The sequence below is a fragment of the Haliotis asinina genome, chromosome 5 (genome assembly GCF_037392515.1).
Source record: "Haliotis asinina isolate JCU_RB_2024 chromosome 5, JCU_Hal_asi_v2, whole genome shotgun sequence".
Taxonomy (NCBI): Eukaryota; Metazoa; Mollusca; class Gastropoda; order Lepetellida; family Haliotidae; genus Haliotis; species Haliotis asinina.
The window spans coordinates 61,573,683-61,590,255 of NC_090284.1; the positions used below are offsets into that span (position 1 = coordinate 61,573,683).

The 16,573-nt window shown below is 37.9% G+C and overlaps 1 protein-coding gene across 1 annotated transcript in view; it reads left to right on the forward strand.

The window, feature by feature from the left end:
• The window catches only part of LOC137284993 (E3 ubiquitin-protein ligase TRAF7-like), a 146,445-nt gene that overhangs the window by 88,248 nt on the left and 41,624 nt on the right, over positions 1 to 16,573 (forward strand). Inside the window, exons 10-16 of the mRNA XM_067817097.1 lie at positions 4,513 to 4,730; positions 7,581 to 7,654; positions 9,394 to 9,445; positions 10,655 to 10,707; positions 11,578 to 11,646; positions 12,856 to 12,978; positions 15,929 to 16,048. Of these exons, the coding sequence (XP_067673198.1) occupies positions 4,513 to 4,730; positions 7,581 to 7,654; positions 9,394 to 9,445; positions 10,655 to 10,707; positions 11,578 to 11,646; positions 12,856 to 12,978; positions 15,929 to 16,048 (709 nt within the window). The remainder of the gene's footprint in view (positions 1 to 4,512; positions 4,731 to 7,580; positions 7,655 to 9,393; positions 9,446 to 10,654; positions 10,708 to 11,577; positions 11,647 to 12,855; positions 12,979 to 15,928; positions 16,049 to 16,573) is intronic.

Sequence of the window (16,573 nt, forward strand, 5' to 3'; positions counted from 1 at the left end):
AAAGTCACAGTGAGTAAGTGAGTGGGTGAGCGAGCGAGCGTGCGTGCGTGTGTGCGTGCGTGTGAGCGCTGTATGCAGGGTTGCATCATGGCTATGCCAGGACTTGCTAACTCTTTGCATATCCCAAGAGTAGCTGGACAGATGTTTGGCCTATCACATGGTCAACATTGGCAATCTGTCAGTGGATGATGTCCTTCTGTGGGAAGCTGTATTATGTAAAAGTGTTCAAAATGCTCTAATGTAAGATAAAATTTAAGGCTGTGTTCTGGTATGTGTGAATATCTATCTTCTGAATGAAAGTGAAACCTGCCTCTCTCATTACATACTTTCTTTGTGAATGTTTCACCCTTCAGCTTCAGTTAATTCAGCTCCATCAATGCAGTCTCTAGACAATACAGTGACTGACATTATGAGAGTTGAATGCAATGACAGTGGCTCAAGTCATTGAGTGTGACTGCCTGGTTCATTCGGTTGCTTTTTTGTTTTTGTGATATATTATTTTCTCGGTTTCCATGGAAACGTTTTGGACATAGTCTCCAAATGGAGGGATAGGCTTCGTTTCCAGAGCAGAACTCAAAAACCGTTCAATATTTTTCTGTAAAACTTGGTAGATACATCAGTCAGAACCTAAAGTGGTGCCTTCTGCTATGTACAGGTTTGTGTGATTTATCATTTTATCGGTTTCCATGGAAACGTTTCAGACTTTGTCTTAAAAGGGAGAGGTGTGTTTCGTTTCTGGAGCAGGACTCAAAAACTTTGTAATATCTGTCAGCAAAAGTTGGTAGATATGTGTGGCAGATCCCCAAAGTGGTGCCTTTTGCTATTCACACGTTTTTCTGATTTATTATTTATTTATCTATTTGCTCCGTTTCTATGGCAACGTTTCGGACTTAAACTCAAAATGGAGGGATGGACTTCGTTTCCAGAGCAGAACTCAAAAACCGTTCAATATTTTTCTGCAAAACTTGGTAGATATATCAGTCAGAACCTGGAGTTGTGCCTTCTGCTATGTACAGGTTTTTGTTATTTATCATTTTCTCGGTTTCCATGGAAACATTTTGGACTTCATCTCAAAATGGAGGGATTGGCTTTGTTTCCGGAGCAGAACTCAAACACTGTTCAATATTTTTCTATGTGTGGCAGACCCCAAAGTGATGCCTTTTGCTATGTACAGGTTTTTGTGATTTCTTATTTTCTTGGATTCCATGGACACTTTTCGGACTTCGTTTCCAGAGCACAACTTGAAAACCATTTCATATCTTTCAAAAGATCTTGGCAGATATATGAGACAGATCTTGAAATGGTGACTTTTTCTGATTACAGATATATGGCATTTATATCTTTCATGAATTCCGTGGAAACAATTCAAACTTTGTCTAAAAACACAATAAGTAACTGTCAGATGATTTGTCCTTTGAAACATGTGGGGGCTGGGGGGATATGTCATCTTCTCATGACTCCTGTAATAAAGGTAGCCGGAGTATTCCATCTCCTGGTTCACATAGTCAAGATATGTATCAAAGGCTTTTCAAGTAGTTCAGCTAACAGTGACGAATGTATACATTTCTTTGATGTTGAGAAGGTGGTTTGCCAAATGACAGTAGCAGTGCCTTAGAATCTCTAGCAATAAAGCAACAGAGTGCTCAATGTACCTGGAGGTATTTAACCTCACCAGTCAGACTGTGATATTCGACTGCATGGCCTCTACGTCTGCAGCAAAGACCAAGCCTTACAGCATCCCTGAGGATGCATGCATTACTCACCATGCAAAGCCACAGTGTCTTCAAGTTTGGGCCAAGCTACATCAATTTGCATTCATGTAGGTATTGGAGAAATGTAATTTGTGGTTTGGTTGTTTGCAGACAGTCAAATAACCATGTGAGTGATTCCCTGTTAAATGTCAGCACATTCATGGGCAGATCCAGCTAACTGTTTGATCTGCAAGTGGGGCAGACGACTTCCTGTTCTGCTGAACACCATCAAATGTCCCCTTGTCCACGGTCAGAGGTCTGAAGAGCACTTTATCAACCCTGATCGATGCTGTAGATGGCGGGATGTAGATTAAGTAGATGAAAACCTATCATTCGCTTCTCTCATGTTCAAACTCCCTCTATTAAGAAGATATAAAGTCATCATTTGTTCTGCGGTATTGATGGGGGACATGGGTCTGAGAGTGAAATCTTGTTAGTGGTGTTTGTACGTCTGCTGTGAACTACTCACAGTGTGACTTCCACTTCCCTCATTGCCCTCTTCAAGTTATTGCTGAAGGCAACTCCATGTCACTTCAGCAACAGTTTCATGTTTGCGAGGTTTCATCGTAAATGGGGCATTATGTGAACTGCACAGCTTCAGAAAATACCTGACAGATCATGACACTCTACAGTTTGGAAACACTCGAGATGTGAATTCATGAAGTGAAAAGGTACACCATGGGGACGTTTTAGGTCAGGTTATTTACGTTAACATACTTGAATGATGTTCTGTCAAAACTGCCTACATTTGGGATACATAGAAATATTGATTTTCCATTGTCGTATTTTCAGCTCAAGTTGTTGTTGTTTTGTTCAACACCATTGCTGCCAGTGATAAACAGAGGGATTAGAACTATCATAATGGATAGCGCTGATGGAAAACTCATGCATAGAATATTTCAGATCAGTATTTGAAGAAATTTATGTTGAATTTAGCAAGGGAGGTGTATATCTTGTTCTAGCATGCTTGTACTTGTGAGATGGAAATGTCATGGTGGTTGTATAATCTGACATGAGTGCAGACATGTCAACATTTGGCAAACAAACTTGGTACTTTTCTTTCTCTCTTTTTCTTGGTATCTGTAGTTTCTTGGTTTGTTATATCCATGCTCATATCCATGTCCACTCTAAACACATTGACTCACCATGGTGTACCTGGAACACATTAAACCAGACTCATTGACTCACCATGGCATACCTGGAACACATTAAACCAGACTCATTGACTCACCATGGTGTACCTGGAACACATTAAACCAGACTCATTGACTCACCATGGCGTACCTGGAACACATAACACCAGACTCATTGACTCACCATGGCGTACCTGGAACACATTAAACCAGACTCATTGACTCACCATGGCGTACCTGGAACACATTAAACCAGACTCATTGACTCACCATGGTGTACCTGGAACACATTAAACCAGACTCATTGACTCACCATGGCGTACCTGGAACACATAACACCAGACTCATTGACTCACCATGGCGTACCTGGAACACATTAAACCAGACTCATTGACTCACCATGGCGTACCTGGAACACATTAAACCAGACTCATTGACTCACCATGGCATACCTGGAACACATTAAACCAGACTCATTGACTCACCATGGTGTACCTGGAACACATTAAACCAGACTCATTGACTCACCATGGCGTACCTGGAACACATAACACCAGACTCATTGACTCACCATGGCGTACCTGGAACACATTAAACCAGACTCATTGACTCACCATGGCGTACCTGGAACACATTAAACCAGACTCATTGACTCACCATGGCGTACCTGGAACACATTAAACCAGACTCATTGACACCCCATGACGTACCTGGAACACATTAAACCAGACTCATTGACTCACCATGGCGTACCTGGAACACATTAAACCAGACTCATTGACTCACCATGGCGTACCTGGAACACATTAAACCAGACTCATTGACTCACCATGGCATACCTGGAACACATTATACCAGACTCTTTCACTCACCACATCACCTAGCCACACCTGTAAATATGTGTTCGAAGTATTATTTCATTTAGCTCTTACTGGTTTTCATCAGAATGCAGATTTGCTGGTCATAAGGTTTGAAATATTCAAGTATTATATTGGCTTATTTTTCTGCCAGTACATCGTTTTTCAACAATATCATGATAATTTGATTACATATCCTGTATCAATGTCATCTGTAGGTGTAGTTGAATTGTTTATGAAAATTGGTATTATTAGTGTATGAGAAGAAATTGCTATTAAAGTGCCAGATTTGCTTAGTCAGTATTTGATGTTTGTAAATAGAAAATCTGGATGATTTCAAATGTTGTTTCAACTTTGTAAGTTCATGCAGCACACGGGTCAGTCCTCCCATCAGTTCAGACTTGTCGCAGGATCGATATACACAAACGACATTACCAACACATGATCGAAAAGGGGTTAAATTATCGTATCGCCCCTTCTTTAACAAGTGTGGATAATTGACAGAATCACCTCCATGTCATATTCACAGTTCATCTACTTTAAATATCACACATGTTTCACAGCTTACTACAAACACTGAGCCTGATTATTCATTTCTCGGCAAACCCTTTTTGACAAAGCATTATCCTTGATAATTGTGTTTGTCCTGGTGATTTTGTTTTCCTGCCATTGATTTCTGAATTTGCTATAGCTTCAGCAACAGCCACGAGATGTTACACTTTTTTTTAGTTTTGCTGAGATGCATAAACTCAACTGTTTTCGTTTCCACAGCTGTGAGTTTCTGGGAACACAGGAAGAGCTCGAAGAGCATATGAAAGTTTGCAAGTTCGATAGCATGAAGGAGTTCCTACAGAGGACAGATGAGAGAATGACTGACCTACAGTTCTCACTCAACCAGAAGGATCAGGAAATTGAGTTCCTCCGTTCAATGTTGGGAAAGCTGTCTGAACGTCTCGAATCGCTGGAGAAATCTGTTGATTTGAAGCTGGGTGAGTGGAACTCAGATTCTATAAAAATTTCAAAGTGAATTATCAGCATGTCAGTGATAAAACATTTGTTTGCCTGAGGATATTATACTACTGAGCTCTACTTTGATAGAGCGAATGTTAGTTATGTCAGTCTATTTACATGTACCCCTGACATATAATGTGAATCAGTTTTTGCATCATGAAAAGTTAAAACATTCCTTATCAAAAGATGAATAATATGTTTGTCAGGTAGTGTTATTTTCAGTACAGTTGGTAATCTTGTGTACTTACAGATTGGCAGTTCTTCACTGCTTGACAAATGCTGGCTTAATAAGAGGAAACTGTGTGAAATGACTAACCAAAAATATATGTGAGAAAAGTGCTGTTATAAATGGCTTGATTTTTCTTATGTCAATTTGGCAAAGAAATCAGTAACATATGTCATATTTGGGATTTCACTTTATTAGTAAAGTACAAATTCTTGTACTTTTTTGGTTGAGTCCCATCCGGGATTCAAACCCACACCCTCAGAGTCAGGCACCTACTCGCCAGCACACAAAGTCAGCCGCCTAGCCCGCTCAGCCACTGCGACTTAAAGGGGCACTGATGTGGAGCGAATAGTGTTTCTCGCCAACGGTCTAATTACAAAACCAAACCGCAAATTGGTCAGCGCCCGCTCCTTCGACTGTGACGGACAAAGGAACTGGGCTCCTGTCCATATTAGCAGAATTTCTTCACCTAAACAGTCAGGAGGCCGGATGCCCATCATATGCCATTTGTTTAAAAATATCCATGGTATTCCTTGTCTGATCGTAACCAAATATCCCAACAGTGTAGTTCTTTTCGGATGCTTGGATGGTATAGTTACTGATCCAGTTTGATCCTATTTCTGTGTTTTTAACCTCGATATTTAACCATGTTACATGAAAATATGATGTCTACAGGCACGTAGCAAGCCATTTGTTTCAGTACGGAAGATTCCAAAGCTTTATATTAAGGTAGTTTTGAGTGTTGGTTCAGCTGTGATAGCAAATATCATACGTAAATTTTGGTAGCTATGGTAGCTACAATGGTTTATTATTTATGATAATAAAACACACAGTTGATTTATTTGAATTCGTAAACAAAAAACGATGACTTTGCTTTTGGTAGAGAAATCTGAAAATTTTCTTACGTAAAAAAACCCTTATTTCACCTATTTACCCAAGTACACAGCAAATGCCTGTGTGTATTCCTTATGTAACGAAATTCCGTTGGTATTCTCAAAACAGTTTCGGCCCATAAGTGTTTTCAGGCTGCATGCGACACAGAGATTACATCTTCCTTGCTATAACTCGCGTTTGATGGTGTAAACCTACACGTGTTATTTGTCATCATTCTCTGGATGGTCAATTAATGCATTTATAACAGGTATAATTAGTAGCAACACCACCTCGGTTACTCAACAAAGGTTCCCATTTGGCATTTCTCCTGTCTGCAGTAAATACTCAACATTATGAATTAAGGTCTGTAATGGCAAATGTATTGTATGTTATGTAACATGTAAGTGATGCATGAGGGTTTATCAGCTGAGTTACAAAAACAAACATTGATCAAAGGATTAACCGATAACACACTGATTGATTAATTACCTTTATTTTCTAGCGGATTTGTCAAAAGGCAGTGTGTGTAGATGACTACACCCTGTCGTAAAGTGTGAGTGCAAAAACAACATTCTCCCTTCAAAGAATTAACCACCCATGCGTTGATTGATTGATTGCTCATTATTGGTTAACTAACTTACTTAGAATAGTGGACATCATACAATTAGTTGCCAGGTGTGCTATCTTGGGAGACCAATGAGAGGTTTATCAGGTTTTCACCAACGAAAGACGTGAAACGATGTGTTACTTTTTCGCAAATGAGACAGTTGTAAGACACGCGACACAGAGCAGGATTATTTACCAGCTGCAAATGAATGGAATACGATTTCTTTTACGTGGATATTGATGGATACATTCCTGAACAAGGTAGTAGCCTGACATTGTTGCTATAAAATTAGTCTGTTTTACATTCATTATTTGCATTTTGTTTTAATTTATTTGTTGTAGCATTCAGCAGAATCTGTATGACAGAAAACACACACTAGATCGCGTATGTGTGTGAAATAGGATCCACATTGGCAATCTATACAATGTATAAATGTTGCTGTTATGTTAGAAATTTACTATGAATATAAGCAGATCGCGTGTTCTTTTATTAATTTTCAAAATCATACTAATTAGGGTTATGAGACAAAATATAGAGACGTACATTGGCTTCGTTATTTTTCCGTCCTAATAGTTTTTTACCATTTCTACCACTGGCAGATGATTAACCTTCAAAGTGTTTCATTTGTTTTCATAATACATTTGTAATGAAGTAAAAATGACTTCACTTGATCTGTCTATAATTAAACTATCAATTGCGCTTACGGACTGCGCAGCAGAGGTCACGAACCAGTCACGAATTCTGGGATATCATCCGGGTACTCACGGGAGAGAAACAATAACAAAAGTTTACACCAGTCCACGGAAACTGCTCCGCATCAGTGCCCCTTTAAACATGGGCTAGGCAGCTGACTTTGTGTGCTGGTGAGTAGGTGCCTGACTCTGAGGGTGCGGATTCGAATCCTGGATGGGACTCAACCAAAAAAGTACTAGAATTTGTACTAAGAAAGTGAAATCCCAAATATGACATATGTTGCATTTGACCACTTTCTAAATGACATCGTGTAATCAAAGAAATCAGCGTCTTGAAAAATGTCCAAAATGTTTAATCTGATATCATCAGATGTAAGCTCCCAATGCAGTCTTTTTTCACTCACTCACTCACTCACTCTATGCTGCACAGGTCTGGTGGAACGTACACAGAACAAGATCATGAATGACATGATAGAAAACAGGAGAGAATATGCTGATGTGGCAGTAAGTACTCTTTCGTAATGGTAAGCATGAACAGAAAAGGATTTTTCTCTGCATAGAGTGATCTATTGTGATGTTTTAGTCTTCAGTTTTTTGTGTGATGCTGTTAACTCAGATGATGTTATAACATTTTTAAAGAGTGGAGCATATCAGTTTTAAAATATAAGTAAATTAGTTGACTATATCGTTTCCTATTATCTCTCTTGGAATGAATTCTCCCTGTTCACAAATCTGACCAATTTGGTTTTTAAACCAAGCTTTAAAACACAGACACTTCTAAATTCTGCGTTATTTGTCCTTAATGTGAATCTAAATCATGTTCAGATGCGTACATACCTACCACTATTGAGTTTAGGGATTTTTTAAAGATATAATCTGCCTGCTACCAAGACAGATCAGTTAAAATTATTCAAATTAGTACAGAAAAAGACTTTAATAATGCAAACCCATAATAAATGAAATAGGAACTACGTGTCCTGTCAGTTTATCAGGCGTCCAAATCGCCAGATGTTGAACATGAAGTCTACCAGGTAGACGAACTGCCCCAAGTAAAGATAGAACTCATTAATGATGTTTAGACCTGTCCCAGATTTGTGTGGAAATTGGATGGAATTCTGTCTAAAACAGACACTAAGATTGTTTTATAGTTTCAAGCATGGAGAAGCCTGCTATAGTTTCTACTGAAGAAGCTGATTGCCCATTATGAACTGTTTGGTGTAACTAACAATAAGATTAGGGACAGTTGGAATGAAGTCCAGTCCAGATTTATGTGTCATATTGGCAGATCATTTGGTTGGCTAGGCTAGTAGCTGAGCTGTCAGGCTGTCACACTGTAAATCGGGTTACCTGTGAAGATCTGGGTTATAATTGCTCTTTATTAATCCATGTTTGCCATTAGAGGCAACAAATGTGATTGACTGGTCAGGGTGACGTGGTTGACAAATTTCACCAGTTCCCATTTGTGTAGATGCATATATATATATATAGTCATTACATTATATAATCACTGCCATATATTGCTGTCCAACTACTTAAACTATATGTCCACCTATTGGAACACTTCAATATACTTGAGAGGCGTTAATATAAGCTTATTAGCTAGTTCGTCTATCCAGATTTCATCACATTTTGAAATAAAAATATGTTATATGTTTAAACCATATATTGCTGTCACTTGCCCATTGAAAACGTGGTTGTCTCAACAAAGCCTTCTCTCTCTCTTCTGTATTGCTGGGACTAAATTAGGTTCTGGCATCAACCGTTCCATGTCATCTTGAGGTGCCATCATTGCTCATGATATTGAAGACTTTTTTGTATGCTTCAAATTTGTTATCTATAGAGTACTTTGAAACCCAGAAGATGGATGACTGTGCTATGAAAAATACAACCCCAAAACATCAGAACAAAACGTCTAGCACCCTTACATTGCACATTGAAATCTAAAACTTGTATAAACCTGGTTTTCAGAGAGACAGATGTTTTAAATGTTACTCCCTGTTGTATTTCCTAGTAGGACATGTGAACTAAGCCAACATCATCATTTTGAAGAAAACAATAGTTTTCAGATTCTAATGTGGAAGCTGTTTATTTGATCCAAATGTTCAGTGTTAAAGATATTATTGGAAGTGAAACCTGGCAGTTTGACAGTCTCTATTAACTTGTCTGTTTGAATTTAGAGAAGAATCTGTATTCTAATGTTTGGGCACCTTGTTGCTTGTCAACATGGCTGATATTGTTTCCAGGATGAGGTGTCACATTTACGGAACCGGCTGAATCTTGGTGCTACTGCTGGAGGTAGGGACGACAAAAGATATCACTAGTGCTTTTGATGACAATATGCCATCATAATCCAAGTTTATTCATAGAATCAAATGGCAATACTAAATTATTAGTTTGTGGAGATGTTTTTCCAAATGAGAGACATACAGCATGTTTCTGCCAAGCTGTCTGATTACTGTGATTTTTGTCATGTGTCAAATCCAAAACTTTTGGAAATTTCAAACCTTTTTCAATTTTTGTCCTATTTAGGATCGATTCAAAGTTTGGTCCTGAAGTTAAAGTGGTCGAGGGCAATCATCTGTGGTTTCTACTGCTTGCTATATGTAGTTGTGTTCAATACATGTGTCAGAAACCTATTATTGTGGCTATGAAACCTGGTTCACTCTAATCAGGTTTCTTCTTCAGTCAGCACTGTGTTGGTGCCTGTGACTTAACCAAAGTGGTAGACATCTGGAAAATAAGACCTAATCGTTTCTTGTGTTCCTCCCTTATGCTAACATGCTGCAACATGACTGAAATATCGTCCCACCTGACTACAAACCCAAGTCACACACTCACTCACTCACTAACATGTGATTGGGGCTTGTTAGATATCAGTTCTACCATAACTCTGAAAAATACTTGTTTCTGATTGATCAGTCATTGTTGATAGGCTTTATGAAGGTGTATACAATGTTAGATCACACAGTGATTGATCAAGCATTCTTGGTAGACTTTATGAAGCGTATACAATGTTATCTTACACAGTGAATGATCAGTCATTGTTGGAAGGCTTTATGAAGGTGTATACAATGTTAGCTTACACAGTGAATGATCAGTCATTGTTGGTAGGCTTTATGAAGGTGTATACCATGTTAGATTACATAGTGCCGAGTTGTGGTTCCTTTTGCTATGAGTTGGACAAGCATGGTCACACATTAACAGCTCTTGTAGATAAGATAGCTTTACATTGAAACTTGGAATCTCCTACCACAAAACGATAATATTCTTGGAAAGAATTATTAGGGATGTGATGGTCAGTGCCATTGAAGGTGTTTATACTTAATTATCAAATGTTACTTGTTACTTGTTACTTGTTACTTACCCTTCCTGCTGCGCAGAATATTACTCCTACAAGCAACCACATATCCATGCCACTATATGGAGGCAGTAACTGAGACCTCAACTTTAAGCCTGATATTTCATTACCTCTTTCCTTCAGTATTTATATTTTTTCTTTTTCAGCCTATGACCCTATTTCCATGTTCAAATGCAAAGGCACATTTGTTGGACATCAGGTAGGTTGGTCAACTAATTGTCCATATTGTTACAGGAGAAACAGGACTTGTGAATAACACAAGAGTGAGTTTACATTAAGATATCAGCATTATTTCAACCTAATGGAGATCTATCACAAGGAAGGAAATTATGTCATTCTACAGTTTCAGTACGGTGCTGAATGATATTGCTTAGAATGTGAAATCACAGTCTCATTGTTCTGTTTATTTTCAAACAACTGAAAAGCTGCAAATATTGTCACTATTTGTGATGTAATGCTAGGTGGCTTGTGCTGTTAAGCCACCTTCTGAATGCACAGCTGTTGACTTCATTACGAAGATATATACTGGACAAAAATAGTTAGGGATATATGCACATTTTGAAATTTGAATTATGGTCTGTTTACTCATTGACACACTGATAAAATATCAATCCTAAACATGCCAATATCCCTAACATATTTTGTCCAGTATATAACCCATATTTCTAGAGCGATGGTGTGTGATGACCTGGGATTGAATTCATTTCTTGAATCTGGACATTTCAATACTTGTACATTTAGTTGATCTCCTAATATTTGTCAAACCCACTCCATCTGTGTGGGGAACAAAACAACTAAATATCCTGTCTCCAGAGTTATTTCATAATTTGTGACATAGTTAAGGTTTACCCAGTGATCATAGATTGATAAGTTTGTTCCAGTTATGTTGGTAGGTTCATCAACACCCTAGTACTGCTTAGGGATTTCATAGAAATTATAAATGAGGCTTGCTTTATTTTTGGCCATCTTCCTCCAAAAGGGAAAGATCAAACCAGACTGACTGGGTTATTCGCACACTCGCTCAAAGTTTGTTGGTCATGTGATGAGGCTTACCCTTTGTTTTGTGAAGGGCCCGGTGTGGTGCTTGTGCCCTATGGGAGACTACCTGTTCAGTGGATCATCTGATAAAACAATAAAGGTAAGACTTCCAGTCAAGTACATCACTGTCATTATCAATTCACAACTTTTTAATTTGGTCAGCATAGATTCGGATTGATACCTCGAAAACTGAATCTTTCACCTTCGTTTTGATTTTCGATAGCCATAATCACTATTTCAGTTCACCTATTTAAGAAGTTTCCACACGGCCAGAACAACATTTTGACTCTTAACTCGAGCAGTTTCGAGCACTGACAAGATGCAAAACGTGATTGGTTGAAATTGTTGGTAGACATCGCCAAGTTGATGATCGATCACACACTAAAAAGCTAAAAAATTTATTTTTTCACTTGCATGAATGGAATCGAAAATGATCAAATTGAGGGTCCAATATTGAAAGTTGAATCGAAATGAGGTCTGTGTGAACTGTCGCAGCCCCAGTTTTAATGTGAATGGGTATTTTCTGGGTGCATCTAATTGAAAGCACCTGTCATGATGCTACTGTGTGAAAACAAGTGATCAAGAGTCTTCCTGCCTATCAGACTCCTCAAGTACACGAAGCACCATTCACTAACTGCATGAGATGATGTGATGATACTGATTGAAATAAACTGCAATTTCTGAAATGATTTTTCAGTGCATCTACATTATAATGTCACCCTTGGTTTCCATTTTGAAATGGCTTTTTCTCTTTTTCTTCCTTTAATATTACACAGCAGCGCCTAAGGATTCATGAAAAATTCAAAACTTATTTTAAAAGCTTTGATACCTCACCTTAAATGTTTTTGTGTTTTTGCTGTAAATCATTTCAGTTACCTCCACAGATTATGACCTTAGTGTGTAAGGGTAACATTATTTTGCTGTGACATTTTGCAAGCTGTAGGAGATCTTTCATTCCACCAATTTGAGAGCTTCCAATTCCATGTGTACTCCTCTCGCTAAGGAAGCTTTGAATGTGATGACAAAATTAATTCAGCACAGAAGATTTAACCATCACCAAGTTAAACACATTTTGTATGATCCTAATCACTGTCATGTTTGTTTTTGTGACTGGGGCGAAAGGGTTGACTGGTGCCTAAACATTCACATGAGTTGGATTTCCCACATGCGTACAATGTATGAAGCCCATTTCTGATGTCTCCCACTTGAAGTTGATGGAATATTGCTGAAAGCAGCACAAAAATTAACTCACATTTTCTTTATCCTTGACAGAATTCCCAGAACATCAATGGCATGTGTTATTTTTCAGGTGTGGGACACTAGCACGAGTTACATATGTGTCAAAACATTAGAGGGACACACGGGTATTGTCCTGGCACTCTGTACATATGGCAACAAGCTCTACAGTGGTTCACAAGACTGCAACATATTTGTAAGTGTTTTTGCTTCAAGTGTATTAATCTTACATTTCATTAGAACAAATTATGGGTGATTGTAGGTTCATTTGTAGAAAGCATGGTTGAAGGGAGATAAGTTTGGATACCAGTTACTTCCCTTTGACTGTGTGTGCTGTTGTCCAGTGTAACAGGTTCACAAACATCTCTCTGACATAAGTTACTATATATTGTTGGCTACCCTCAACACTGATCTCTCAATGCAAGGATGTGGCATGGAGCTGCAGACCCATGCAGATGTTACACAATTTCCTCCTGTTGAGTGTTACTATCAGTATATTGCTGTATGGTTTATCAAAGGAGGACATGACAAGCTTTATAGTTTTAGGTAAAATTCATGTAGAAATATTTAGTTAACTGTGTAATATTCTGTAATTGCAACATAACATTTTTGAAAAATATGTTTTGATTTTATAATAGAAGAAAACGTAGGCAAATTATTAAATGTTTGTGACAAACACACACCTGGCATATTATCATTCATCTTTCTATAAAACAATATAAAATATCAGTTACTTCCCTTTGTGTATTCAGTATAAAATAATTCCTAAAGAATATGTGTGCATATACATTTACTGAAAAATAGTTATCACTTTCTTAAGGTATTAAAGTTAATATCAGTTAAATGAATGAATAAGAATGGTACTGACTAACCTGTTTATTGTCCCCGGCCGCAACGCAGAGTGCGGGACTATGTATTCAGCAGCGTTGGTACATACATCCGTAAGTCCCGATTCTTGTTAACGTGATATCTCATGAACTATTACACCCAATATCTTCAAATTTGGTGACAGCCTACATTGAGGGATTACACAGATACCAGTCAGTTTTGGTGACCTTGAGCTTATTTTCAAGTTCGCCATGACAAGTTAGCCACTTTCAGATTCCTGTTAACACGATATCTCATGAACGGTTGTACCCAATATCTTCTAATTTCTTGACAGCGGTTAACGCGGTATCTCATGAAGTGTTTTATTTGATGTCTTCAAATTTGATGACAGCTTTCATTTGGTGAGTCTGCATTAGGGGATTATGCAAATAAAATATGACCACAACACTTTGTCCACTTTTCGAACTTGTGTTCACGCAATATTCCATGCAACATTGCATCCAATGTCCTCAATTTTGTTGACAGCCAACGTTTGGTGATTATCCTGACACCAGTCATTTCACGCATTTTGTGTGTGAGCAAAAAGTAAAGAGTACTGAATATGTTATAAATATTTCATTCTTCTTAAGCAGCGGGGCACATTGCCATGTTAGTGGCAAACACTTGTATGAAATTGCGTTTTTGTGCATTGTGCATCATAGGAACTACATACCGTTGTTCTTGTACGTACATTTCAATGTGGAACACCTGTGTGATAGTTTAAATTTCTCATGTTCTTGTTGTTTAAACAACTATAAACTTTCAGGATAAACATACCTTGAAACTGTCATACAAGGCAACATGTAGATGATGGAATTAGTTTACTGAAAAAAATATCTGAAACATGCCATGTAAAATTGAAATGTTGCTGTTAAGTTTGCATTAGTCATGACCTCACACGGCACAGTTTACTAAATTATACTGTTACGGTTAAAAATTTGACGTGACAAAAGGTATAAGAAATCCCCTGTGAACCAGCAAAACGGAACAAAGACAAATCTATAACATTCAATACCGATTTCAAATACAATACAAATAAGACAAAATCTAAGGCAGTGGGTCACAAATATATAGCAAACTCACCAAAGTCTTGATATGAGAGTGAGTAACAGTTACACAGAATGTAACACAGCGAGCAGTCAGGCAGCAGTTATGTAGATCAAGCCTTCACACAGAGGCAGAATTATGTACTCCAGTAAACGTGTCCGTGTAAGTCCCAACACAGCAACTAGCATTTATATATACATTCAGTCATTTCCTGAAAGATCTAGCACATCGCCTGCTAAGGTGGAATACTCTAGAACAGTAGTGATCCCTGTTTATGTTTTTCAAAGGGAGGTAGCTCTAAAGTACTACCTTAGAGGCGTACCGCATAAATAATTCTCAGTAGGAAATGTGACTTATTATAACTAACACTAAAACCTTAAATATTGTGACCCAATTACAACTACCGCAATAATAATTAATACACTCTCGTAACAGTACTATTGCATAATGCTTTTTCTATGCATATTCTAAAAGTATTTAGCCATTTTATGCAACTATTAGACAAATGGATCCTTCAATTTGAGAAAATGTTACAAAGTGTAAATTCTGCAATTCATTTTTGCTTACGTTTCAAACACGCTCAAAATTCCGAGTGCAAGGCTCATTTTCCTGCCATAATTACTGGACTTTATTTATTCCAGACACTTGGTATTTGTGACAAAGACCATTTGTTATTTCATTCTAAAGTGTATGAGGAATTCATTGATGTTAGTGATCTGGCTGATATTTAGAACCAATCCATCAGTGATGCTTCAGAATAATCACTGGTGACTAGATGACAGACAGATGTCAGTAATTTCTAATTATGTTATTACTGACTTTAAATTTACCAAATGAAAATTGGGTATTTACATTTCAAAACATATGCTAAATAAAGCTGAAAATGACAGTTTCGTAATGCTACAAATATGGTGAGAGTTATGATGTTCTTTGTTTTCAGAGGCAACTTTCAATTTCAGTGACTTTGTAATTGTTGTCTGTATTCTTTTTTTCTGTGTTAATAATGGAATTGTCATTCTGTGATGTTATGAATTTTAGTTCATCCGTATCACACATGGTTTGTAAGCAACCAATTTTTAAGCTTTCTGTATGGTAATTGGCTCCTGGATATGCAATGTAGAGCAAACACTCAACAGATTATCAGATGCTGTTTTGTGTATTCATCATCGTAAATTGTTGTGGGAAATGTTAGATACTCATGTTGTGTGGGTCACTGTCTCCCTCTGCTGTAGGTGTGGAATACAGAGGATACTTTTGAAAGCGTCAATGTGATAAAGGCCCATGACAACCCTGTCTGTACGCTGGTGGCGGCACGGAACATGCTCTTCAGTGGTTCACTCAAGGTTGTCAGGGTAGGTAACTCCCGGTCACCATGGAAGCACCTGGATGATTCTGCAGCATGAACTTATCTGAATAGTCAATAATGATTACTCTCTGACAAAGATTAAGCTTGAAAGAAGTGATGCATGTCACAGTTTTTAATTTGGTCAGTTCTTGAAGGAACTTCTATGTGCCCAATGTGGCTCAGGTAAGAGTTAATCCATCTATTAGAGCTTGTTCAACCAATCAAAATCAGGTCTGCACTCTCTACCACAATGTGCTCTCGATTTCGTTTTTCTGTAGTTTTAGAATTGGAAACAGTGCTTGCCCAAAACTTCGAGACTATACTCTGTAAACTCTAAAAATTTGTAAATGAAACCCCAAAAATGGAATGGTCAAACGAGAACCAGTACTACTCACAGCTTTCCAAGTCTCTTTTCATATCAAGTGTTTACCCCCCTGATACTTGAGATAGTTTTATGCAACCTTTTAGCATGAGTCAATAGATTCTCAGGCATAACACGTGTATATTCTTGGTAGTCAGGTAACTGATACCT